Source organism: Phalacrocorax carbo, chromosome 8 (assembly GCF_963921805.1).
Source record: "Phalacrocorax carbo chromosome 8, bPhaCar2.1, whole genome shotgun sequence".
In the NCBI taxonomy this organism is placed as follows: Eukaryota; Metazoa; Chordata; class Aves; order Suliformes; family Phalacrocoracidae; genus Phalacrocorax; species Phalacrocorax carbo.
Window position 1 is genome coordinate 21384247 of NC_087520.1, and position 21441 is coordinate 21405687.

A 21441-nucleotide genomic window follows, 5' to 3' on the forward strand; every position below is an offset into this window, starting at 1 on the left:
CTTCAGAACACATTCTTGTGGGTGTGAATGGCTCAGACAAAACACCACCATCCCTTAGTTCTAGAACAAACTGTAGTTTCATGTAACGCTTGCCCAGTGTTTACTTGTGCCTATCTCTGCACGTCATTCTGTGTAGTCCGTTAAACATTGAATATGACGTGCACATTCTAAACCCAAATGTTCTAAGATGGCACGCTACTAATTGCAGAGGAGTGTACTAGCTGACTTGAAATGAAATGAGGAGTAAGCCTGAAGAGATCCCTTATTACTTCTCAGTATGACCTTGTATAACTGAAGAGGCTGAATTTCAACATCTGTTAAACAGGCAGATCTCTTGCAATTATCAAAAGAATGTTTCAAGATTGAGCGGGTTTCAGATTTGACTTGTGTTTCTCTAATTATAGTTCAGCATTATGCTTTGTCTTGGGAACAGAGTAAGTAAAATATTGCGCAATATCTGGTCATAAGATGTGTGAAGCCTGTCTTGGGTAAACTGATAGAGCCTGGATGAACCATTGTTGCAGCTGGAAAGCATACTAATCTCTGAGGAAAAACATAAAGAGTAATTTCAAGCCTTTTTTTATGTAAGATACCTGAAATGATTGGCATTATCAGTCATGTACATAGGCCTATCAGAAAATGAACTCTTGTGTGCACAAGACACGTGCCCTGGCTAGTTACTGATTAGCTTGTGAGGGGCAAGCAGCTAGGTGGATCCAGAAGGCAGGACAGCTGGAAAAAGGAGTCTGAAAGGGAAAAGCTTTGTGGACTGGGTATTGGCCAGAAGTTATTTGGAACAGTGAATCCAAAAACTGTTACACTTAATTTCTACTGTGTTCAGGAAAACAGGTTTTCACATGTACTCTATGCAAGTAACAGGATTGCATTGAGAATGTAAGACATTCCAAGTTTTCCTACAGGAGTCCGTCTGTAAAACCTTAAACCTCTAAGAATTTTGGTCGAGAGGAGATACTGATGAGGATGAGAAAACCATGATAGCTGTATGAAAGGATATTTTTCTCATGAATGATAAACTGACTTGCTCTTGTTTTCAAGCTCCTAAATTTCTGCCCTCCAACCAGCAATAGGGCAAAGACTTTCATCAGGTCTTGCATTTTGATGTATGCTTTGGGCAGAATATTGTCCTTGTCTCTAGACAGAAGCTGAACAGAGCTTCTATTAAGTAGGTGGTAGACAACATTTGAATATGCCAAGTATGTATCACATCCTGAAATACTTAGACTAAAGCAGCATCCGTCAGTGCTTTGTTGCATCTTCTGGTTTTTTGTATTCTGATTTTCTGAGTATTTGTCAGATCTTTAGGAATGGGGTAAGCATTAGTGTTGAGGGTAATGTTACCCTGAAAAACAATTCTTCATGTGTGTAATACAAAGAAAGAGAGAGAGAAAGACAATCAGCACTCTTTTTATTTGTATTGTTTGTTTTTCAGTGCATTGGAAGAGACTGGCTTTACTGCCTTAAGCAATCCTTTTGCTGGTCCTTTTGTAGACTACACCAGAAGTAGTAGAAATCTGGAATAAAGAACAAATCAAAAATTTGGTTGAGAAGTATAATTGGAGCTTCAGTGTCACAAATGAAGAGACCTGCTGACTGGCTCACAGAACCTGCGCTTTGTTATAAGACATATCTAGAAAACAAACTGAATGTCCTTGTCTACTCTTAAATACACAGCACAAAAATACTCTTACAAAAACAAGCACAACTTCTAAACAGGGGTTTAGGGATAACTTAAATGTATCCTGCGTTAGGGGTGGCGTTACCAGGGTTTTAGACAAGTGAGATAATTGTTCTCCAAAAACAATGAATGATTGACACTGCTGCTTTCAGGGAGGGTGAGACCTTTCTTGATTCACAGAATAACTTCTGGTTAGTCTCTGCTGAAGATGCACTTGGGTGTATGTAGCTGGCATAGACATAAGTCAATTCAGGAAAAGTTTTGAGACTTAGAAATAATGATACTTGACAATCCTATTTGTTTTGCAAGTTTTACTCTAGTATTGTAGTTTCAGTAATCTTCCAAAACTATGTTGCCATTTTATTGATAAAATGGGGTGCTACTTGAAATCCAACCTCTTCTGTTTTGTGGTGTGTTCATGGGTTTTGGTTTTGTTTGGTTCCCTCCCCCCCTCCCCCCCCCTTTGGTTAAGACTAAGGAAAAGGGTTCTGCAGAAATTCTGTGAGGACTTGCAGCTATGTAGTTTTCTAAGAATGAAAAAGTAAATAACTAAAGCGTGTTAGTAGTAGGTAAAAAGTTTTTAATATATTTTTCTATTTTTGAGGCATAGGCACAGTGAATGCAGTCAAAGATATGGGAAGTTGGGAAGATTCCAATTTTACAGCTATAAAACTGCATGTCTGTGCCTAAGATGCAAGATCTACATTTCAAATCTCTCAAAAATATATGATGAAAAGTTTGTTCATTGAATTCTTGGATTGAACCCACACAAAATTGTAGAAGATTATCTAGAGTGAAGGAGAAAGTTATTTAATAGTTTTGTTTTACTTTTAGATAAAGATTTTTTTCTAAATGCAAAATTTTAAGCCTGCTGCTCTAGAGGCTTGGGTTTGGTTTGTTTGTTTTATAAACTAATTTGGATATTTGAGAACTCACCTCTACTAGCTTTCCTCCAGAAATCTCTGCAGTATGATGATAATTGGGAAAATCAGCTACTATTTTCCCATCTTCCATTTTAACCGTTGCCTGTAATAGAGAAAGGTTTAACGTCTCCTGGGGTTACTGGCATTTATATTATCAGATACACTGTAAACATCTGTACACCTGATGCTTAAAATTTCTACTTTTTAAAAAGTAAAGTTCTCTATTACATGTGCAGCTTCATGAACAAGACTAAAATCCTTGTGCTTTAGTTCTTAAATATTCACAATTTAAATGGAAAAATGTTCATCTACTGATACATGCAAGTTCCATATCTACACAATAAATCAGGTTATATTCCTTCATAGCTCTAAAATGATCTGACTACAAACGATGCTTCTCATTCAGTCCTCAATGTTTTATGTGGTTCTCTTGTTTTGACGGTGAAGTAAAAGGCATGATAGTATGAGTTAATTTTGAAGTAGCATTCTCAGATCCCAATAATCTGCCCCCAATCAGCACAAAAGCCACTGTGGACAAGTGATGTGAATCTTTACTCTAGATCCTGAGTTTCACATCTCTGATTACACTAGAATTCATCTCACTCATTTAAGTACAGGTGAACATGGCTGCACAGCCTGCAGTCACACCTTTATACTATAACACGTGCCAACTGCTATGAGAGCTGCTTCTGTATGGAAATAGTATGTGGGATGGTACTCTGAAGATCACAAGTACTACAGCAGCTCAGCTGACTGCCAAAACTAGATACATAGTTCCATCACAAAATCAGTCTTGTCTGTGTAACTAGTCGGACTTGCCTATGCTTTTAGTGAAAAAGACAGATGAGACCGTCATATTTAGAGGAGAAAAATGTAACTTGCAAAATGAAGAGATGTGTGGATGTTTTTTACCAGATACAAGGAAACCACTTTACTGGTTTATGTATTGTTTAGTGACACTATACTAAAAGGCAGTGGTTTCTCTGCTGAGACTCATTTGATCTGCCTCCATCTTTGGCTACTTAATAGGCTTTGGACTGCTGAGGTGCACAGGGCCAAAAAGAAGAGAATGAAATTTGTAATATTTCAGAATTAAGTTTGCAATAAAATGACCAAGTAGAATTGTGTCTTATTCTGTTAGGGTTCTCGAAGTCAGACACATGGGTTTTTTCCCTCTCATAAGCAGAAAGGTATGACTGAAAAAGCATCCTGGAAATCATGTGATGCTATTGGTTTTCTCAGTTTGTCATAGCTCCCTGATGCAATTGCTGGTTTTCCTGTCTCTTCAGTGTATACAAAGCATTTATTCAGTAATCTATTGTAGGGCTCTGGACACCTCACAAATGCAGAGTTCAGCTGTCCCAAAGTGTCTTATACATTTCTCATATATGTAAAGGGTTAAGGTAAGCGAAACAACTGTTTTACAGCAGGCTTTGTATCAAGATTTTGTCCATGACAGGAGCAGATCATTATTGTGTAATCTTCCTTCTTGCTAGGGGCTGCTTAAGTTGCAAGTTGCTCTGTACTTCCAACAAGGAGGATACAGAGATATTTCTGCCCCCCCCCCCCCCCCCCCCCCCTCCTTCATTTCACACAGTCTCTTAAGACTCGGGCACAGGTGACTTCAAAAGGTGAGCACTGCTGACAGGCATGGGAAGAGCCAGGGACCATAGCACTCCCCTCAGAGTGCGCTGCAGTTGCTGTATGGGGCTGGACAATGACACAGCTGCCAGCCAGTGCTTCAGGGTTTTAATGAGCATTACGTTTGCTTGAGCTGCAACACCAGTAGGTGCTTGACACTCTACCCTTGCTCTTTATTAGTGTGTACATATTAGTATGTACAGCTGAAGTTCCATCTCTTTAAAATCAGGTTTAGGTATCAAGAAATGAAGGAAAAAATTATGTTTCTAAGCTATGACAGATGGAAAAAAAACCAAAACCACACTTTCAAGGACATATTCCTTATACAGACTTGATTTTCACCCTAAATTTAAAAACTACAACAGCATAGAACTGAAGAGCTAGATTAATTTACCTTGAACTTTTTACCACCCATTGTCTCCATGTCTGCTTCCTTGCCAATTGTGAATGTGTTGGTCGTGGTGTGGCCTCCTGGGAAATGCTGTGTCCAGGTAAAGTCATTTCCATTCTGTACCACCTCAGTGATTATTTTGCAATCCCTTCCCTTTTCAATCTTGTCACTGGGGAGACCTTAATCAATAGAAACACACAGTTTATCAAATCTAATAGCCTAACAGTTGTATTTGAGTTGAAGCATGCTAATGGTATGCGTGGTCTCAGACGCTGGTGTCTGAGTATCTGATTTGTTTTGGTTTTTTCTTTTTTTTTTTTACAGCCATATCAAAGCTCTGAGTTTAAATTGCTGCTATAAATGAAGATATAGAATAATCAATGCATTTGATAAAATAATAAGTTTTAGCCTTGCATTCTTTCCCCTGAGAAATTATACACAGAATAAATGTACAGATACAAAGTATATATAAATATTCCCCTGCTTAAGCTACACATGCAGGTGCCTTTGCTATATAGCTGCACATATCTATTTGCTATTGCTTTTTAAACAAATGAACACAAGCACTGACTTTATGCACACAGATCATAGTGTCCCTAAAAGATTTTACAGGGTAATCTGAAACAGGTTTGCACGGTCTTCTGAAAGCACTCACAGAAACCTGTTCCTGTATAAGATTTTTGACAAGCATTTTCATGCTGCATTTATATTCCTCATTGATGAACGCTAAGGACAGAAAAAGTGATCTTCGTGATACTGCGCTCATCTTGGCCCTTCATTCTGCTGCCACTGAAAAGGAATACTACTGTAAACCAGGACTATTTCCTGGGGCTGACAGTTGTTCTTGTAAGAATGAGAACTGAATCTCCTTGCTGAGGTGCAGAGCAATCCTACCAGTCTCAGCCCCTGTTGATCTCAGCACATTTCAGTAAAAAAAACCCCTCTTTTTAAAAACTAATTTATAACCTTTAAGACATACTTACCAATCTTCTTCACAAATTCGTCATAGTTCTCATCGCCTTCAAATTCATATTTGCCTGTGAATGCCATGTTGCCCTGGTGATGTGGCTAGTAGAGCAGAATGGCAGCTGGAACAAAAGAATGGTTAAGTGCAGATGGCTTGAGGCCCTTGTTTTTATAAACCAGCTCAAGCTGTTCAGCCCACCTATATACACACACCCCTTGGAAATATACTTTTATGATCTGTATGAGTCACTAGCAGGGATGCCATTGACCTGTATGAAAAACCAGGGTTATAATTCAACTATACATCCTTGACAATAATCTGGAGATCAGCAGAAATCAAGGACAAAAGTTTGGCTTTGATTTTAGTGCATACTTAAGAGAAGTGGTATATTTTTACTTTGAAGATTCCACTGATTTTGCAGTCAGGATGGAATAATGGTAAAATATATTATAATGAAATAGGGAGAAAAACGGTTTCAAAGCAGTGTCCTGAGATCACAGCCTTGCTCTGTTTGGAAGCATACCCTATATTAGTTAAAATATGAAAATAAGAAACAAGCTGCTCGGATTCCTAAGTAATTTTGGTAGGATATGGGCAACGACAAGATTCTGGGTAAATTATTGCACCTGTCTTACCTTTTTTCTGTGTGGAGATAAGAACTATGAAATATTTTATACTACTTGAATATATAGTACATGAGATGATTAGTCCATGGCACCATGTTCCCCCATCTTATCTAATATCAGACGACAAACAGTGTTTCATATTGCTTAGCAAATGTGCACAAAAAAGTACAAAAATTAGACTTATTTTGGAAAAGCATAGCTTTGATATATTTTACATATGATATATGTAAAATAACCATATGTTAAAAGCCAGGGAGTCTGCTGGGTAATTTAGGATGTATACAGGAGAGGTATATGCCTAATTAATCCAGTGCCACACAGAGATAGCAGGGTAGGAAATTCCCAGCTGCTATGTATTGGTATAGCTCCACTGGCTGATGATAGACCAACAACTTTTAATCTGAACAAAAACATTCCTAGGATTTATGTGAAAATGGTATCATAGATTGGAATGTCATTTTATTTCATAAAAGTAATAAATTTGGGAAGGAACTGAAAATCTACTTTCCGCTTGCTTTTATAAAAGCCTAGAGAAGCTGATCAGAAGAGCAGGACTATATCCTGGGTGATTAAAAACATGAAAAACAAAGGTCCACTAAACTTCACTACTGCTCCCCTTGGTATACTTTCAAATCAATGTGTTCTATGTAACCATTTCTGTATTTCTAATTAATAGACTTATTTGTACTCCACTCTGTTAGAGAATGAGACCAGTAATGATATGAAACTTCAGTAAAATGTTAAATATCATAAATCATGGTACATTACTGTAAAACTATACAAATATGAAGCATTGCTACATCTAACAGTTTTATTACCAATAACACTGTCTCAGAGTTCACGCAGTCACTTACACACTCCCTCAGCCTGTGCTCTAAATCCTGCATGTTGGAGAGCATAGTGTAGTTTGCAAGCTGTTCGACTGCCTTGAGAAAGAATGGTGCCTTCTACAGGTCCTCTCTTGCATGGTCACGTATGGGCTGTGTCGATGTAGCCTCACAGATTCAAGATTGGATGTAGATTATGTTTGCCAGCACTAAGCTCAAGAAGAGCTAGAAATAAGACAGCCTGTTTTGTGACATACAAAACAACAGTTTTCAACTGTTTTGTCACAGCATACCAGTGTGCACAACAACTCCTTGAATTTGTGGGGTGGGGGTGGGGGGGGTGTGTGCGTGTTAAGGTTTTATTAAACTTAAATATATTTGCTATATACACATATATGTCTAATGGCATAATATTTGTCAGGGTATGTTGCAACTGAATGAAAACAATCCTCTCTAATTTGCATTAATTTTTTATTTCACTCACTAAGCTTTCTTCTTTTATGCAAAGCCTCTGCTGTCTGTAAGTTACACAGCCTCAGGTATATAAGGTTTGAATAGGAAAACATTTCCTGTCTTAGGAAAATTTTTGCACTTTCAACACTTTTCCTTACAGGGGAAAAATGAGAGGGATTCCAGAATAACACACTGTCTGATGGGTGAAAAGTCTGAATCAGGTGAGAAGGGGATTTCTAATGGAAAATAATTTTCTGACCGGAAAAAGCTTCAGAAAATTCCAAGTCAGTTTTGTGAGAGATTATACCTGTGGACTGGAAAAGATCTTACCTAATGTTTATTAGTTGGAAATTTATATTATGTTTGGGTTTTCTTTAGCTACTTCCTCTTCTGAAGTCTGCGAGAAACTAACTTTAAAATCTTACATCTTCTTGTAAAAGAAAACATAAAACTTTCAAGTGGAGATGTAGTTTTTGAAGTTGACAACAATCCTTTTAAAACTTTTGGGTTTTTTGGCTGTATGTTCTTGGCAGGAAAGCGGTTTTCTAGAACAGATGCAGAAAGTGAACAAGAGTGAAGCATAACAAAAACACGGTCAATTTGTAAAATAAAAATGGAACAAATGTCCTAGGAATTACTGCCTTCCCACCCCTAACTCTACTCTCCCCATATTTACTCAGCTTAAATTGTACCATGCTGTGCAGTAGATGACTATATTGTGCTGGAGTTCATGACGCCACAAAAGCTATACCATCTGCTGTCTGCATGCAATTAAAAGGATGTTTCCACACTTGAAATAGAAGAGAGCCGTATACCTTCCCTCTGTGAACATTCTCCGTGTCCCGTGATTAGCATTCAAAACACAGGGGTGGGGGAGAAAAGTATGAAACTGGGGCATTCTGTTTCAATTACAAATACATAAGATTCAGAGAAGGAGGAGAAACTTGTTTCACTGCCAGCGTTTCCTCTGCACTTTCTATTTAAAAGTGTCTGTAAAATTATTCTGACTGTCCCACAATTAAATTTTTTTAAATTAAAATTCCTTCAGCTTAATCCCAAGATTGCTGAACTCAGTGACCAATTATGCAGGAGCAGACAACTGAAAAGGAAACTTTATCAGTTGGACCCGGATGCTTAGGCCCTATCTATATAAAGAAAAACACAGCATTAGCATGGAAATCAATGAAGTGGTTACACATACATAGCAGCCTCAGTTCTTTTTCCTATGGTAAAGCTAAGTAGATACCAGCTAAGCTACAACAGTGTAAATACTATGCCATTAACAGAAGCAAAACCCCTAGTAATTTCAGCCATATACAGGTTAGAAAAGAATACCATTTAGAGGGAAGTATCATCGAGCATATTTCATACATGAGAAGGCTGAAACACAGAGAAAAAGTGACCTATCAGGGCTTATGATATAGTGAATAATGATGCAGCCAGTAAGAAATCTGAAGTCCAGGCATTAACCCAGTGTCCAGAGGACGGCACATTAATTTAAACATTCTTATAATAAACAAGCCCTTAGAAGCAAATAACGAGAGCTGTGAGCAACCAATTACTTCCAACAGTCATCCCGGGAGTTTTACCCTTCCTCCACTGATGGGCTGTGAGACTCTTCACAGCTGCCTAGCTAGCACAACTGGCTGAGCAAGTCCCTAGCTAAGATTCTTGCCGTCTCCATGTGGCTCTGTGTATACCGAGAGATAAGCAGTGCCCAGCCCCAGCTGCGCTTTTGGGGAGTGGGTGACTGTCCTCAGGCCAGATGCGCACTGAAGGCCTCAGTCTTGCTCTAGGCTCTCTGTTCCAGAGAGACATGCACAACCCTGTGAAGAAGGTAAATGAACTCAAGCCATAAACTCTTCTGTTAACATAAAACTTATTGAGGGACAATACCACGAGCACAGTAACACCACATGGACCTTGGAAGATAGATCAAACTGGATAAGAAAAATGCCACAGTTCTGTGAAACAGGAAAAAGCTAATCAGATTGTATGAACAGTACTTGAGCTTTTATGTTCTCTCTCTCTCTCTCTGAAGATCAGATTATATTGATAGCTTTCTTGTGATGTGATATAAAAATGCTTACATCTACACAACTGTACAATACTAGGAGCTTGCCTGCAGCAGGAATGTGGTGGGCATAGAGCCAGTGTGTAGGACAGTAAATTACCAATGAATAACTATGTGACTGGGTGGGTCACTCTTGCTACACACTAAGTATGAGTTTATTCACCTCCAAGGAGTTGTACCCTATGCTGTACTGGAGAGCTCCAGGACAGGTTACACACAAAGTCAGTATTAATAAACGTGCTTGCTCTGCCTGGTCACTCAGGATCAGAATCAGCTTAGAACAAGTCTTCAACAAGCACGCCATCATCTGCACCTGTCTGTGCAGAGGAGTTCTTCATGTGCCTTGTGAATTTGCACCCATGTTTCTGCTCACTTATTCTGAAATAAATCCTTATTTTCATTCTTGTTTTGCTATAAATTATAATGAAATTCAATAGCGTATTGGAGAATGACAACTTCCGTTAAGCAGTCTTCCAAATACTAAGTCATGACAGCATTTATTCCAAGAATAAAGGCATGGAGGACCTCTGACTTTACTGACATTACAGTCACTTGCACAATTGCTAAGGTTAGTCATCCAAGTCCCTATCTCCTCAGGTTCAGCTAAAACCAGTATCCATTTAATGACCTTACACTTTGCATTCACCATATCCATGATTTTCCTGCCTCTTCAGAGCTGAGTGTGTGATGTTGCTTTTGCATACCTTTACAGCAGTGCTTCACCCTTAGTGGGCTGGGCACTGACATAAACGGTGCAAAGCACTCCAGAATTATCCAGAAAAAAAACAGAGACTCAATTAAACCAAAATCATCTATGTCTATCTATACATGCATTTTAAATGTGTTACGTGCACTTATTTTGTTCCAGCTACTACAATGTAGAGCCTGCACACTGCTGCAAACAACCCTGGTTATGGTATACTGCTTAACAGAACTCAGTTCAAATCCAACTGAATTAACAGCTATAACTGAGACCAGTGGAATAATAAAAGATATTTCCCTGGCACAAGGTGAGAATCATAACAGAGAAAGGCAAAAAAAAGCTTCAGGTGTAAAAGCTGAAAACAGCTTTCAGAAAGTGGCTATTATCTTCAGTGTACTTGGCACCGACTATCATTTTCAGTGGAGAAAGATGCAGCCGTTTTTTCGTAGGTCCAAGAAAACATCATGATTCTCTAGGCGACCGTGTCTGCCACCTGGTGGCCAGCTGCCAGGGCCCGGGTGCCGGGCGGCGGGTCCCGCACTGAGCCCCGACCCCACCCCGCAGCCCCTGACTGCAGCCAGAGCACGCCGGGGTCTGCAGCCAGCCCCGGGACACAGCGGAATCTCCAAATGGATCCCCTCATTCTCTAACTGCAAAAATATTCCTCCCTGAGCTGGTTATAATTGGCTCGGTAAGAGTCATATTAAGTGTATCATTTATATTTATATAATATATAAAAATATATCAGTATTTATACAAGCAACTACCTTCATATGTTTCATTTTGAGACATAGTTCTAAATAAAGATAATTAATTTCCTAAGCATTCCTTTATGACATCACTCAAATTTCATACGCTATTAGCCTTTCCTTAAACACAAATACATTTGTATTGCTAACTTGGCCACTGACAACACACAGGACTGGTCCATACAGATTTAATTAAACGTTATAGATCAGAGGCCAAATGCTGGGCCCCTGAATTCAGTGGGAATCATCTGCAGCTGAGCTAACACTTCAGCACAATTTAATGAATCTAACTTTATGTGCAAATGCTATTTGTGGCAGACTGGCATTTGTGGAACCCACAGAGCGGATTCGGCTGCCACAGCAAAACACCAGAGAGGGTGTGCATGCTTCGCTGGAGCAGCGCTGTCTTTAGGCAGAATGCAAGGAAATGGCATAACCTTACCCTGTGAGGTCAAAGGTGAGCGGGCGTTTTACATGGAATTTGTCTCACTGAGTGGGAAAAAAACCCCACACAACCCAAACCCATGCATTCACAGTTGTGCTTATCTAACTTTGAAACCTGAGTCACTGCTCTAACATCAACACATAGTAAATCTCATATTTGAACGTATAATGTCAGGACCATGGGCAGGAATCAAACTGCTAGTTACAATGAGGAGTTAAGCAGAAAAGCTCAACGCTGTATTTGAATTTATCAGAATGACGTGAGTTGTAACTGTGTGGCTGTTGTAGGCAGTAAAACTCTTGTGGAAGCTTATACCCAAAGGAAAAGTTCATCTAAAGCAAGCAGTTAATTCCCTCTGTCTCCCAAGTCAGCTACCTCTGATATGCAAACCAGCTGAGTCTTCAAATGCTGAAGGGACAGAGGCAACTCTCAGGAACCAAATCAAAGGCCTTGGAAATTTTTACTCTCAGAATTTACTTGCCACAAAGTCATAAATATAATGCTTTTGCATTCTTTTTGTCATGTCAGAGTCACCCTGCCCTTGAATGTCTCCCAGTGTGCTTTCAAGTTTATTAACCTTTCAGATGTGTTGTATAAGGCCAACTGAGATACACTCAAAGACGAAATGGAGATAAGGAAAGTAATTCCATTACTGAATGAGCTATGCTGAGTGACTATCTTTGAAGTGCTTTTAAAACTGGAATGCAACTGAACAAGGAGTACAGATTCAAAATAAAAGTAGGAACTCCCCAGTGGAAAGAAAGTTACACTTAATGATTCTTTCAGAATGAAACTTGATCGGGAAAGCTTGTAAATTCTTAAAACAGCTGTATTCGGCAATTACTCAGCAACCCTCCATAGTAAATGGCTGCTGATTATTAATTCCTTCGGTATTCAGAGTAATCATTCAGAATGAATTCAGAATGAACTCATCTGGTGTTAAGTTAATGTGTAATTTCATGGGACTCCTATTATAATGTTGCCTTATTAAGTATCCATTTAGTAGAGTACTAGGTGTTACTATTCTAAACCCATAAGCAGTAGAAAAGTAGTTACCAACAAGATGTGGCTGAATTATTGAAAAGGCGAAGTTTGCTCAGAGTCCAAGTTTTTAACAGAAATGCACCGGCCAGCTCTACAGGGCTTTTACAGGGGACACAGTAGACTCTGACCTTGCCCCAGACGTGACAATCTGATGGGTAGCACCTGCCTAACAAAAACAGGAAAGAAAGGATCCTACCAGATGCTCAGAGATAGAAACATTTGCAGAGGAGGAAGACACAGACCTTCCAAAAATTCAGTATTTCTGGGACTCCCTAAAAGATTTGATTAGTTCCTGCCAAAACACTCTATCAGGAAAACCTTTAGTCTGTTTGGATTTCCGGAAAGGTAGTTCCCAGAGGGCAAGATAGCCAAGTGATTCATTCAAGCTGTAAAAGCTGGCATAGCTTCTGTAAGAAGCGTTTGGGCCTGCTGCCCCTGAGGAGTGTTCCCAATCCCCGAGTGCTGCCTCAATGGGACTGCTGAGGTCTGTTTTGAGCAACTGAAAAGACAGAAAACTAAATCTAAGAAAAAAAGAAGTGCTTAGTTTTTCAGGTGGTTTCATCAGTTTTCAACTGATTTGGTTCTCTGGACTGCCTCAATTGCTTGGTCATGCACTGCCAGGGCAACAGGAGGTACAAGAGAGAGGGGGGGAAGATGAATGGCACCATCATCATCATCAACATGCAGCCCTTTCATTGGCCTAGCGGTGACTGCAAACTGCACGGCAGCTGAGAGCAGCCTGAGAATATGACAGCACTGCTTACATTGCCCAAGTGATTCCAGGCTGCTCTTGAGCCACCTCCTGCTTTGTGCTGGCACAACCATTTACACAGCAGTGCAGCAACTGGAGTGAGGGGCTGATTTGAATTAAAAATACCAAAGGTAAAATGAAAAGGTATTTTTCAGCTGGATCAGTGCTCTGATCCAGTCCTTCATATGATCACACAAACAGCTGTACTGGCATAATGCAAGTATTGGCATGGAGAAGGGAACAAGTAGCTGGTGGAATATCAGCACAAGGTGGCTATACCACTGAAAAATGCTTGCTGTAATCATGATTTGAATTATAACTTTATGATCTGTATTAAAAGAATAAAGAAGTCTGAACTGATAATTGCAAACAAGGTTCTGGAGAGGAAAAGCAGAATTATGCTCATGCTAATTGAGCTAGCGATGTGTTCACTGAACAGGTTTACTGAACAAATTTTCTTCAAGCTGAAGGCTCAGTATAAATTCTCTGAACTCATTATTTCCTATTGTCTCTTCAGAGCCCATCACCCAAGTAAATCAAATCAGCCCTTCTGGCCTCAGAAGCACCAAAACAAAGAATTGGGAGGGAAACCTCTGTTAGCATTTCAGTCTCTCCTAGAATTGATAGCACTCTCTACAATTTTGTGTCTTTGTTACTCTAGCAGGCAGTTTACTCCCTGGTATGTAAAAATCTTCTTTTAATTCCCAGTTTAAATTAATGCATGGTTATTCAAAGCCTGTTTGTACTTGTGCCAGCACTGCCTCTTCTTTTAAGTAGAACTTCTTTCTCTGAGTTTACTCCAAAGTGCTTTAGAGAGCAGTTACATCCTCTTTTTTGCTAGGGTAAATAAATTGGGTTAAGCCATGCCAAACTCTGTTAGACACTTCTGAAGTGACAGACTTTCTCCTCCTCTTATCATCCAAGTATTCCTCTTCACTTACTCCAATTTCAGATAATCTTTTTAGAACAGAGGTGACCAGAACCTATAACATTTTCCAGCTCAACAAGTTTCACTGATACACTCCCCACCTTTTAAACTAAGATCATTAAGAGACATACTAAAATGTTTTGGTTTTACTGTAAGACTGATACCAGCAACTTCTGGTGAATCTAATTTTTCTTTTCTTTCTTCAGGATTCTTCCCTTTAATTAGTTATACTAATGTTATCAGCTGCATCCAATTCAGTGGTAATGGAGACTCACCGCAGAAACGGGAAGCTATCTTGATGTCTAAGGTTTAGTAACGAGTACAACAGAAAACTTGAAGATTTTTGTTATGCCACTTCTGACTCATGTAATCTGAAAGTGCACAGTAAAACTAATTTTGGCTACTATTGATTTGGGTCACACAAACTGCTTCGATTTCTTTGAAACTTGGGACTTGAATCTTTGGACTAAGAGCCACTATGGAACATGTTGAACCTCAATAGTTTTAGTCTAATACAGACAACTTTTAAAAAGTTGCTAAAATGAAAGATATAATTCAACCTTCTCTGCAAAGTCTTCTGGTAAATGCAAAGTGAGTTAAAGATCCTACCTCTATATATTTCTTTGTTCCATATAATTATACTACAAGTTCCGTAACAGAAAGTAACTATAGTTCTAACAAAGTTAGTAACTGACATCCCTAAAGATAAGAATCATTACAACTACTCTTTTGGACTCTTCTGACCAAAACCCAATAGCCATCTCCCCTCTATCTACATAGTTCATGTGATGTGTTGTAAAGATTTTATTACTTGATAGTATCTATATGATTGTACTTGCTGACACATGAGAACAACTTAGCTCCAAATGGGAGCTTATCTTCAAGGTAATCTAGCCTAATTTGGAGACTTCCGTCACACGGCCATGGGCTTCTAAGCAATCCTCAGTCACCACCAAGAGGGGGGAAAAAAGGTGCATACCAGTATAAAATGAATGTGCACTGTATCTGCATTTAAAATCAGTGGGAACTAGTAGCAGGGAGGGTAACTGAAGGCAATAGGCTGTCACCACCCCACAGCAGTACCACCACCAAGAAAAAAAAAAAATCAAATTCTTTCTTAGCTACAAGGTATTTGGAAGGTATCATGCTCTGGGAGCCTCCTCTCTACAGCTATACTTACCTACAAAATTTGCATGGTAATATATTCAAATTAGGCTTAGAAGACAACAGAATGAACATGGGATGAAACCAGGACTCAGTGTTTCAGGAACTTATTCTGTTTCTGCAGTATAAACAGGAGATCTGCATGGACCCTGGTGGAAGAAGGCCTCTCGTGGTAGCTGGACAACTTGCTGAAATCAGTCCTAGAGCTTGCATTTTCATATGCACTGAGCTGGCTTGCATATTTTACAGTTATTCCTACTTCTCACATACCTCTTTCTCCAGTGCCCTATGATTGCATTCTAGCAGGCAGCATTAACCCCACTCTAATAACCACAGAATGCTTTCTACACCTAAAAAACTAAGCAACTGATGGTTTAGTGTACACAATGTTGATTTAGGCTTTCTTTGAGAAATGCTGCACAGAGCTTGGCTTTAACTAAGTCTACTAAAGTCAATAAAGAACAATATGTAACAGCATGTTTTAACTTGTTCTTTCTGTAGGAATTCTGCTAAGAGCTGCTCTATTTCTTCCCAAACAAATAATGTAATAAAACAATAAATCAGTTTTAAGTGCTATCTGCTATACAGAAGAGAGAGGTTTTCAAAATCTACAGAGATATAAGGAACACTGAAAATGAAAAGTTCTTTTAAAAAGGAAATTATAGCCAAATTATTTGCCTTTCTCAATTTTACTTGCGTTATTGGCTTACTAAGCATAGGCTACTGGATTGTAGCCCAGCGATAATAAGGAAGGAAATGGTGGTCTTCTGACAACAAACATTACTTATTAAAAGACTACCATTTAGTCTTGCAAGACAATGTAATTTGTTGTATTAATTAGGAATCTAACAGGAATTGGAGGTGTTCAGGATTTTGCAGAACTTTGTATCGTATTTGTTTAACACAAAAAGTTTTCTCACATTGGTAAGGAGTAATTTAAAAAAAGATCACATTTTGAAGCACAGGGGCATACGATTTTTCCACTTGTCTGTTTCTGCCTTATACTGTTTAAAGAAAAACTCATTAGTTTTAAGTACTCTTTCAAGGAAGCAAAAAATATATTAAGAGCTTGTGTCTTTTCCTTGTTTTCCTTTATTTTAAGGAATCAATGTGCTGAAAGAGAGTGACAGCAGACCAGAGAGGCATGTAAGGCTCTCAGATAACCCCAGCGCTATGTCTAGTCTAAATTGCCTCTGTATCCATGGCCAACCTAGTTTTATCGAATGTATAACTAAAGATGCCTCCTTAGAAAATATTTCTAACTTGCAGTGTAGATGCCAAATTACATTATCTCTGTTCAACATGCAAGCTTGTACATAGCTTATGTATAAAAAAGGTTTATATTTTTGGTTGGAATATTTTTTTACATACTATGCTGCTTCTGGATTTGTTTTTTAATCAAAGTTAATGCTGGAAGAAACACAGATATTTATTTTTAATTTGCTATAAAACGAACACATTTTTAAAATATTTGAAATGTTTGCTTCCAAATCCACTAGTGCATTATATACAAGTGCCTTTTAATAATTGTACCTTGATAGCAGTCCTACTCCCTTCACCTTTTCCCTCTATTCAGAGCATTTTCTTCAATATATTGCCGTTTACTCCATGATACCTATGATGAAAATGGCAGGCGAGCAACAGGTGCTGAGCAAGGGTTAACTTTCAGCTTCAGTAACAGTATTCCCCATTTAGAAATACAGACATGTGTTTCACAGGTCTCAAAAGAAAACTCTCTAGGTCATTCCAATAAATTGAAATACATCTTTTGATTTTGAAACAGACTGTTTCTACTGAAAATGCCAACATAATGTTTTCTTCTTTCCAACATAGATGACATTAAAAAAATAAATCTGGGTGTTTTTTTCTTAATATACTGCAATTTCATAAATTCCTTATTTTCATACATCTGTAACGTCAACATCTCTGTATCTGGATCATCAATGGTTACTGAAGCAAATACACAAAGCTGCAGAGCTAAAGAAAGGCCAAATTCCCCACTTGGCCTGCCAGGGGAACTCCTTCTACTGCAAGGGTTACTCAGAGTTCAGTATGCATGGAATAAACACAGCGTACTTTATTATGCATCCTGCTTTCCAGACTGCTGCTCCCCAGCCCTCCATCATTAAAGCAATAGTACTGTACTTCAAATACATATTATGTAGTTTGCTCCAGGTCATACGAGATGGAATTAATAACCAGAAGTCCTGATTCACTGCTGTCTGCTAAAACACTAGACATCCCTCCATCTTTTAGATATAACGGTTTCTCCAGCACATTGCCCAGTTATCTCCACAGATTTTCCTGAAATGTATTAACCTCCATCTATTGCACTTGTAAAATCCCACTGCTTTATTTGTGCACGTAAACCCCATGCACAGTTAAATTCTGCTATTCCAAATGATAACCTCAGCTGCAGTTCCTGAATCTCTGTTAAGGGGAACATTAAATTTAGATACTACTTTTTTTTTTTTTGAAGGCTCATCTGTTTTGCAGTTGACTTTTCCATATATTTTAAAATCATGTTTACTAGTTCCCTCCCATCTCCTTCATTCTCTCAGGCTTTTCCTCTTCCTCTTCTCCTGCAGCTCACCTGAAGAGAAGAGTTAGATGGAACAGACAGCTATCTGGTGATGGTGATAAGCTATTTGCTACACCCATAAACCAAACAAGCAAAGATTTTGTCTCAAAGAATGTCAAAGGCAGACAAGAGAAGCCAGTATTTGAGTGACTTTTTCTTATGTTATTGCAGTGTTTATAACGTGCTGCACCGAGAATACTGATGCAGGTTAATTGTGCAAGAACAGAAAGAGTTTGAAAATATGCGATGCAGAGGAGGATGCATTTATTTTCTTGAAATATGGGAAAAGTCAGTCTTCTTTGCATATAAGTACTTCTGGGGCTTCAGCTGTGCTTTGATGTGTATGATACAGAGTCATATCTCACTGCATATCTTATAACAATCTGAAATTGTTTGTATTTCCTTAGATACATTTAACAGGAGAAATATACTTATGTAGCAGAGAAAATACATATATATCATATGCCATTTCTTCACCACCTCCAAAACAAGCAGATCTTTGCATCTGCTTGTTCTATTAACTACTTTTATTACATCTAGCCCATAATGTCCCTCTTCCAATGGTTTTATTTGTTCTTGGGTTGGCCAGCAGTAAATTTGCTGTTAGTAAGTGAACAACACTGATGTATACTGGGAAAATTAGACTATATTGTTAACAGCTGTGATTTTATCTTAAACTCTGGAATAAGCCATATTTCTCTTAAAGCTTCCTTCTGGAATCAGAAGGAAAATCTGCAAAACACTTCAAAATCTGAACTTCCACTTGGAAATTTCTTTACTTCCTAGTACCAAACAACAGCTGTTTTCCTCCTGAATGATGAGAAAGCAGCAGGGAACAAAAAGCTAAACGGTGACAAGTTTTTAATTTTTAAGCCTCCTTCTTAACCTAAACTTGCATTTTTGAATGGCTCAGTTTGGCAACATATACCGATCACTTAACATTCTCAGGATGCTTAAAAATATGGATGTTTAGTTCAGTGACTGTATAGTGTGCCAATTTCCCGAAATTCTGGTTCCTCAGGCAGAAAATGCTATGACAAAATTTGCACAAAGTTTAAAAGCCAGTTGCATCCACCATGAATGCAGGATTCTAGTGCCCAGGATTATCCTTGTGACTCCCCTGGTGAGCATGCTGAGGTGGTTCTAAAACCAGTCTGAATTTCTGTGACTTTCTCCAGAGTAGGCATGGACTTTTCAGAGCAGCCTCTGAAAATAAGGTAGAGGCATCCGTGTCATAAGCCATGCTGCCATCTAGTGATAAAGCTTCAATTCTGCTTCTTAGCTGAATAAATGTTCAAGTATGCCACAGATGGACTTCTGTGCCAAAATCTGTGGCTTATAAGACTAGCTGCGGCTTAAGAGACAGGAGATTTGAAGAAACCAAAATACTTCAGCTCTTTCTGCATGATACCAGATCTTTTGTCCTATTTGCAAAATTCGAGACATAAGCAGATTATTAAATATATTGATTGAAAATGCTACACCGTGTTTGTTTAACAGCAAGTCTTCCACCCACCTGCAAAACTCTTTTTGCTAGAAGCACCTGATGAGATTCTGTAAACAAGCCACTATTATCTTTGCTTGAGTTTACTCACAAAAGGGGTCTGTTTGGCATCAGGTTGCCAAGGACTGCCTTGCCATACAATGTTACCTTGGTTCAAGGTGGGCTTTTGCTTTCATTGTGCTTGTTTTTTTCATTTTGCTTCTCAGTAGAATGTAGAATCCTTCATGCAGGGTAACCCATAAGAATGATTCCTGCATGCAAAGACAGGATGACAGCAAGATCAGGCTTTATCATAAAAATCCCTCTCAACTTGCTAATGCAGAGAGAAGGGTGACAAGGGCATTCTTGTATTGATTTGAACTGCAAGGTCTGTCTCTGAGGATTGAAATATAAATTTCTTCAGCCCTTTGTGATTATTAATCGCTAGTTCTTTACAGTTCTAGTACACTTTTCTCTTGAAGCTATCAATATCCTTCACAAATAATATGTTGCAAAGGCCAGAGGAGTTAGGCTAGCACTTTTCTCAAGGTCAAAGAGTGATGTCTGTGGGTCCACTACCGCTTAGCACACCTGAAAATTAGCTCTCACCTGATTGTTGAGTTTCTGTTGTGATGTGTCATGATTATGGGACCGTATTCATGGGTATGCAGGATATAAACGGCTATCCTGTTGTATTCTGGATGCTGTAAAAACAGGCAGGCTGAGACAATTGTTTGAAGAGAAATAAATATCATTTATCCTGCTCTATTCATCTTCTTTGAATGTTAGGCTTATGCAAGTTGGTGATGCTTTACATACTAATATTAACTATTTAATTACTTTCATTTTGGCAGATGGGACAGGGAAGAAACAAACATGCTGAAACAGAGAAAAGAAGATGGGAAAGAAGGCTAACATAGAGAAAAAAGTAGAGCTAATACAAAACAGGAGCAGGTCTCCCACTAAGCAATACTGGAATTGGAAATAAAACACTTCATAATTAACAGCAACTAAAGCTATACTTAAAAGGATTAAATCTCTGGTTTGCCTAAATTTTTCTGCCTAGCTGTCCTCTTGCCACCTGTGGAAATACTATACTTGAGGGTATGATACATGAGGAGAGGCTGAAAGAACTGGGTCTCTTCAGCTTGGAGAAATGAAGACAAAAAGGAGATTTACTTCATTCCACAACCACCTCATTGGAGGAAAGAGAGAAGGTAGAGTCAGGCACTTCTCAGAGGCACGGTGATAAGAGGAGGAAGAAGAGACACAACTGGGAACGTGAGAAATTCTATTAGCTATTATGTTTTTGGGTTTGGTTTGGGTTTGGTTTTTTGTTTGTTTGTTTTTTTAAAAAAAATCATGAGGCTGGTGAAATACTGGAACAGGTAGCCAGGGATGTTATGGAACCTTCATCCTTGGCACTGGTCAAGACTCAAGTAGAGATGGCCCTGACCATCTGAACTTCAAGGCAACATGCCTTTAACTAGACATGTCTAGAGTGGGGGGTGGGACTAGATGACCTCTGGAGGTCTCTTCCAACCTAAATTACGAGCCTATGACAATATATAATCTACCCTTCCTACTTTGGCCACTAAGCCAAATTTAAAATGTCCTTTCGCCACAAATGAGACTCACAACATAGTAGGAAAATACAAGCATGAAATAGATTGCGCTTCTTTGCCCCACCTCCCTCAAAAATTATACTTTGCACAAACCTGGAAAATAATTTTCAAATGTTTTAAACCACTTACAAAGTTAATTCCTTTACCAAGGGTTCAAAATAGTGCCAAACACCTTGATTTTTTTTCTTTACTACTATGCAAATGAACTTTGACAAAGTTAGTTTGCCAAAACTCTTTTCTTACTAGAAAATGCAGTAATTAAATAATGACTTAATAACAGTAATTTGGTAAGATTATAAAATTAATGCCAACTTTTGAAAATACCACAGAAATTTTTTTAAAGTATTGGAAATCTTAAAAAAGTATCCAA

The 21441-nt window shown here is 38.6% G+C and overlaps 1 protein-coding gene across 11 annotated transcripts in view; it reads right to left on the reverse strand.

Annotated features, from left to right (window-relative positions):
• Positions 1-1409: 1409 nt before the first annotated feature.
• Positions 1410-21441, reverse strand: part of FABP6 (fatty acid binding protein 6) — a 46225-nt gene continuing 26193 nt past the window's right edge. For 6 of the 11 annotated variants that reach the window (XM_064458984.1, XM_064458987.1, XM_064458977.1 and 3 more), the window contains 4 exons: positions 5635-5739; positions 4655-4830; positions 2633-2722; positions 1410-1532 (listed from right to left, as the gene is read on the reverse strand). In XM_064458984.1, the coding sequence (XP_064315054.1) occupies positions 1479-1532; positions 2633-2722; positions 4655-4830; positions 5635-5701 (387 nt within the window). In that variant the 5' untranslated portion in view covers positions 5702-5739 and the 3' untranslated portion in view covers positions 1410-1478. Of the gene's footprint in view, positions 1533-2632; positions 2723-4654; positions 4831-5634; positions 5740-7098; positions 7322-7854; positions 8070-19614; positions 19719-20055; positions 20151-21441 lie in introns of those variants that run through there. The other 5 variants (XM_064458980.1, XM_064458981.1, XM_064458985.1 and 2 more) reach the window with 5 other exon arrangements.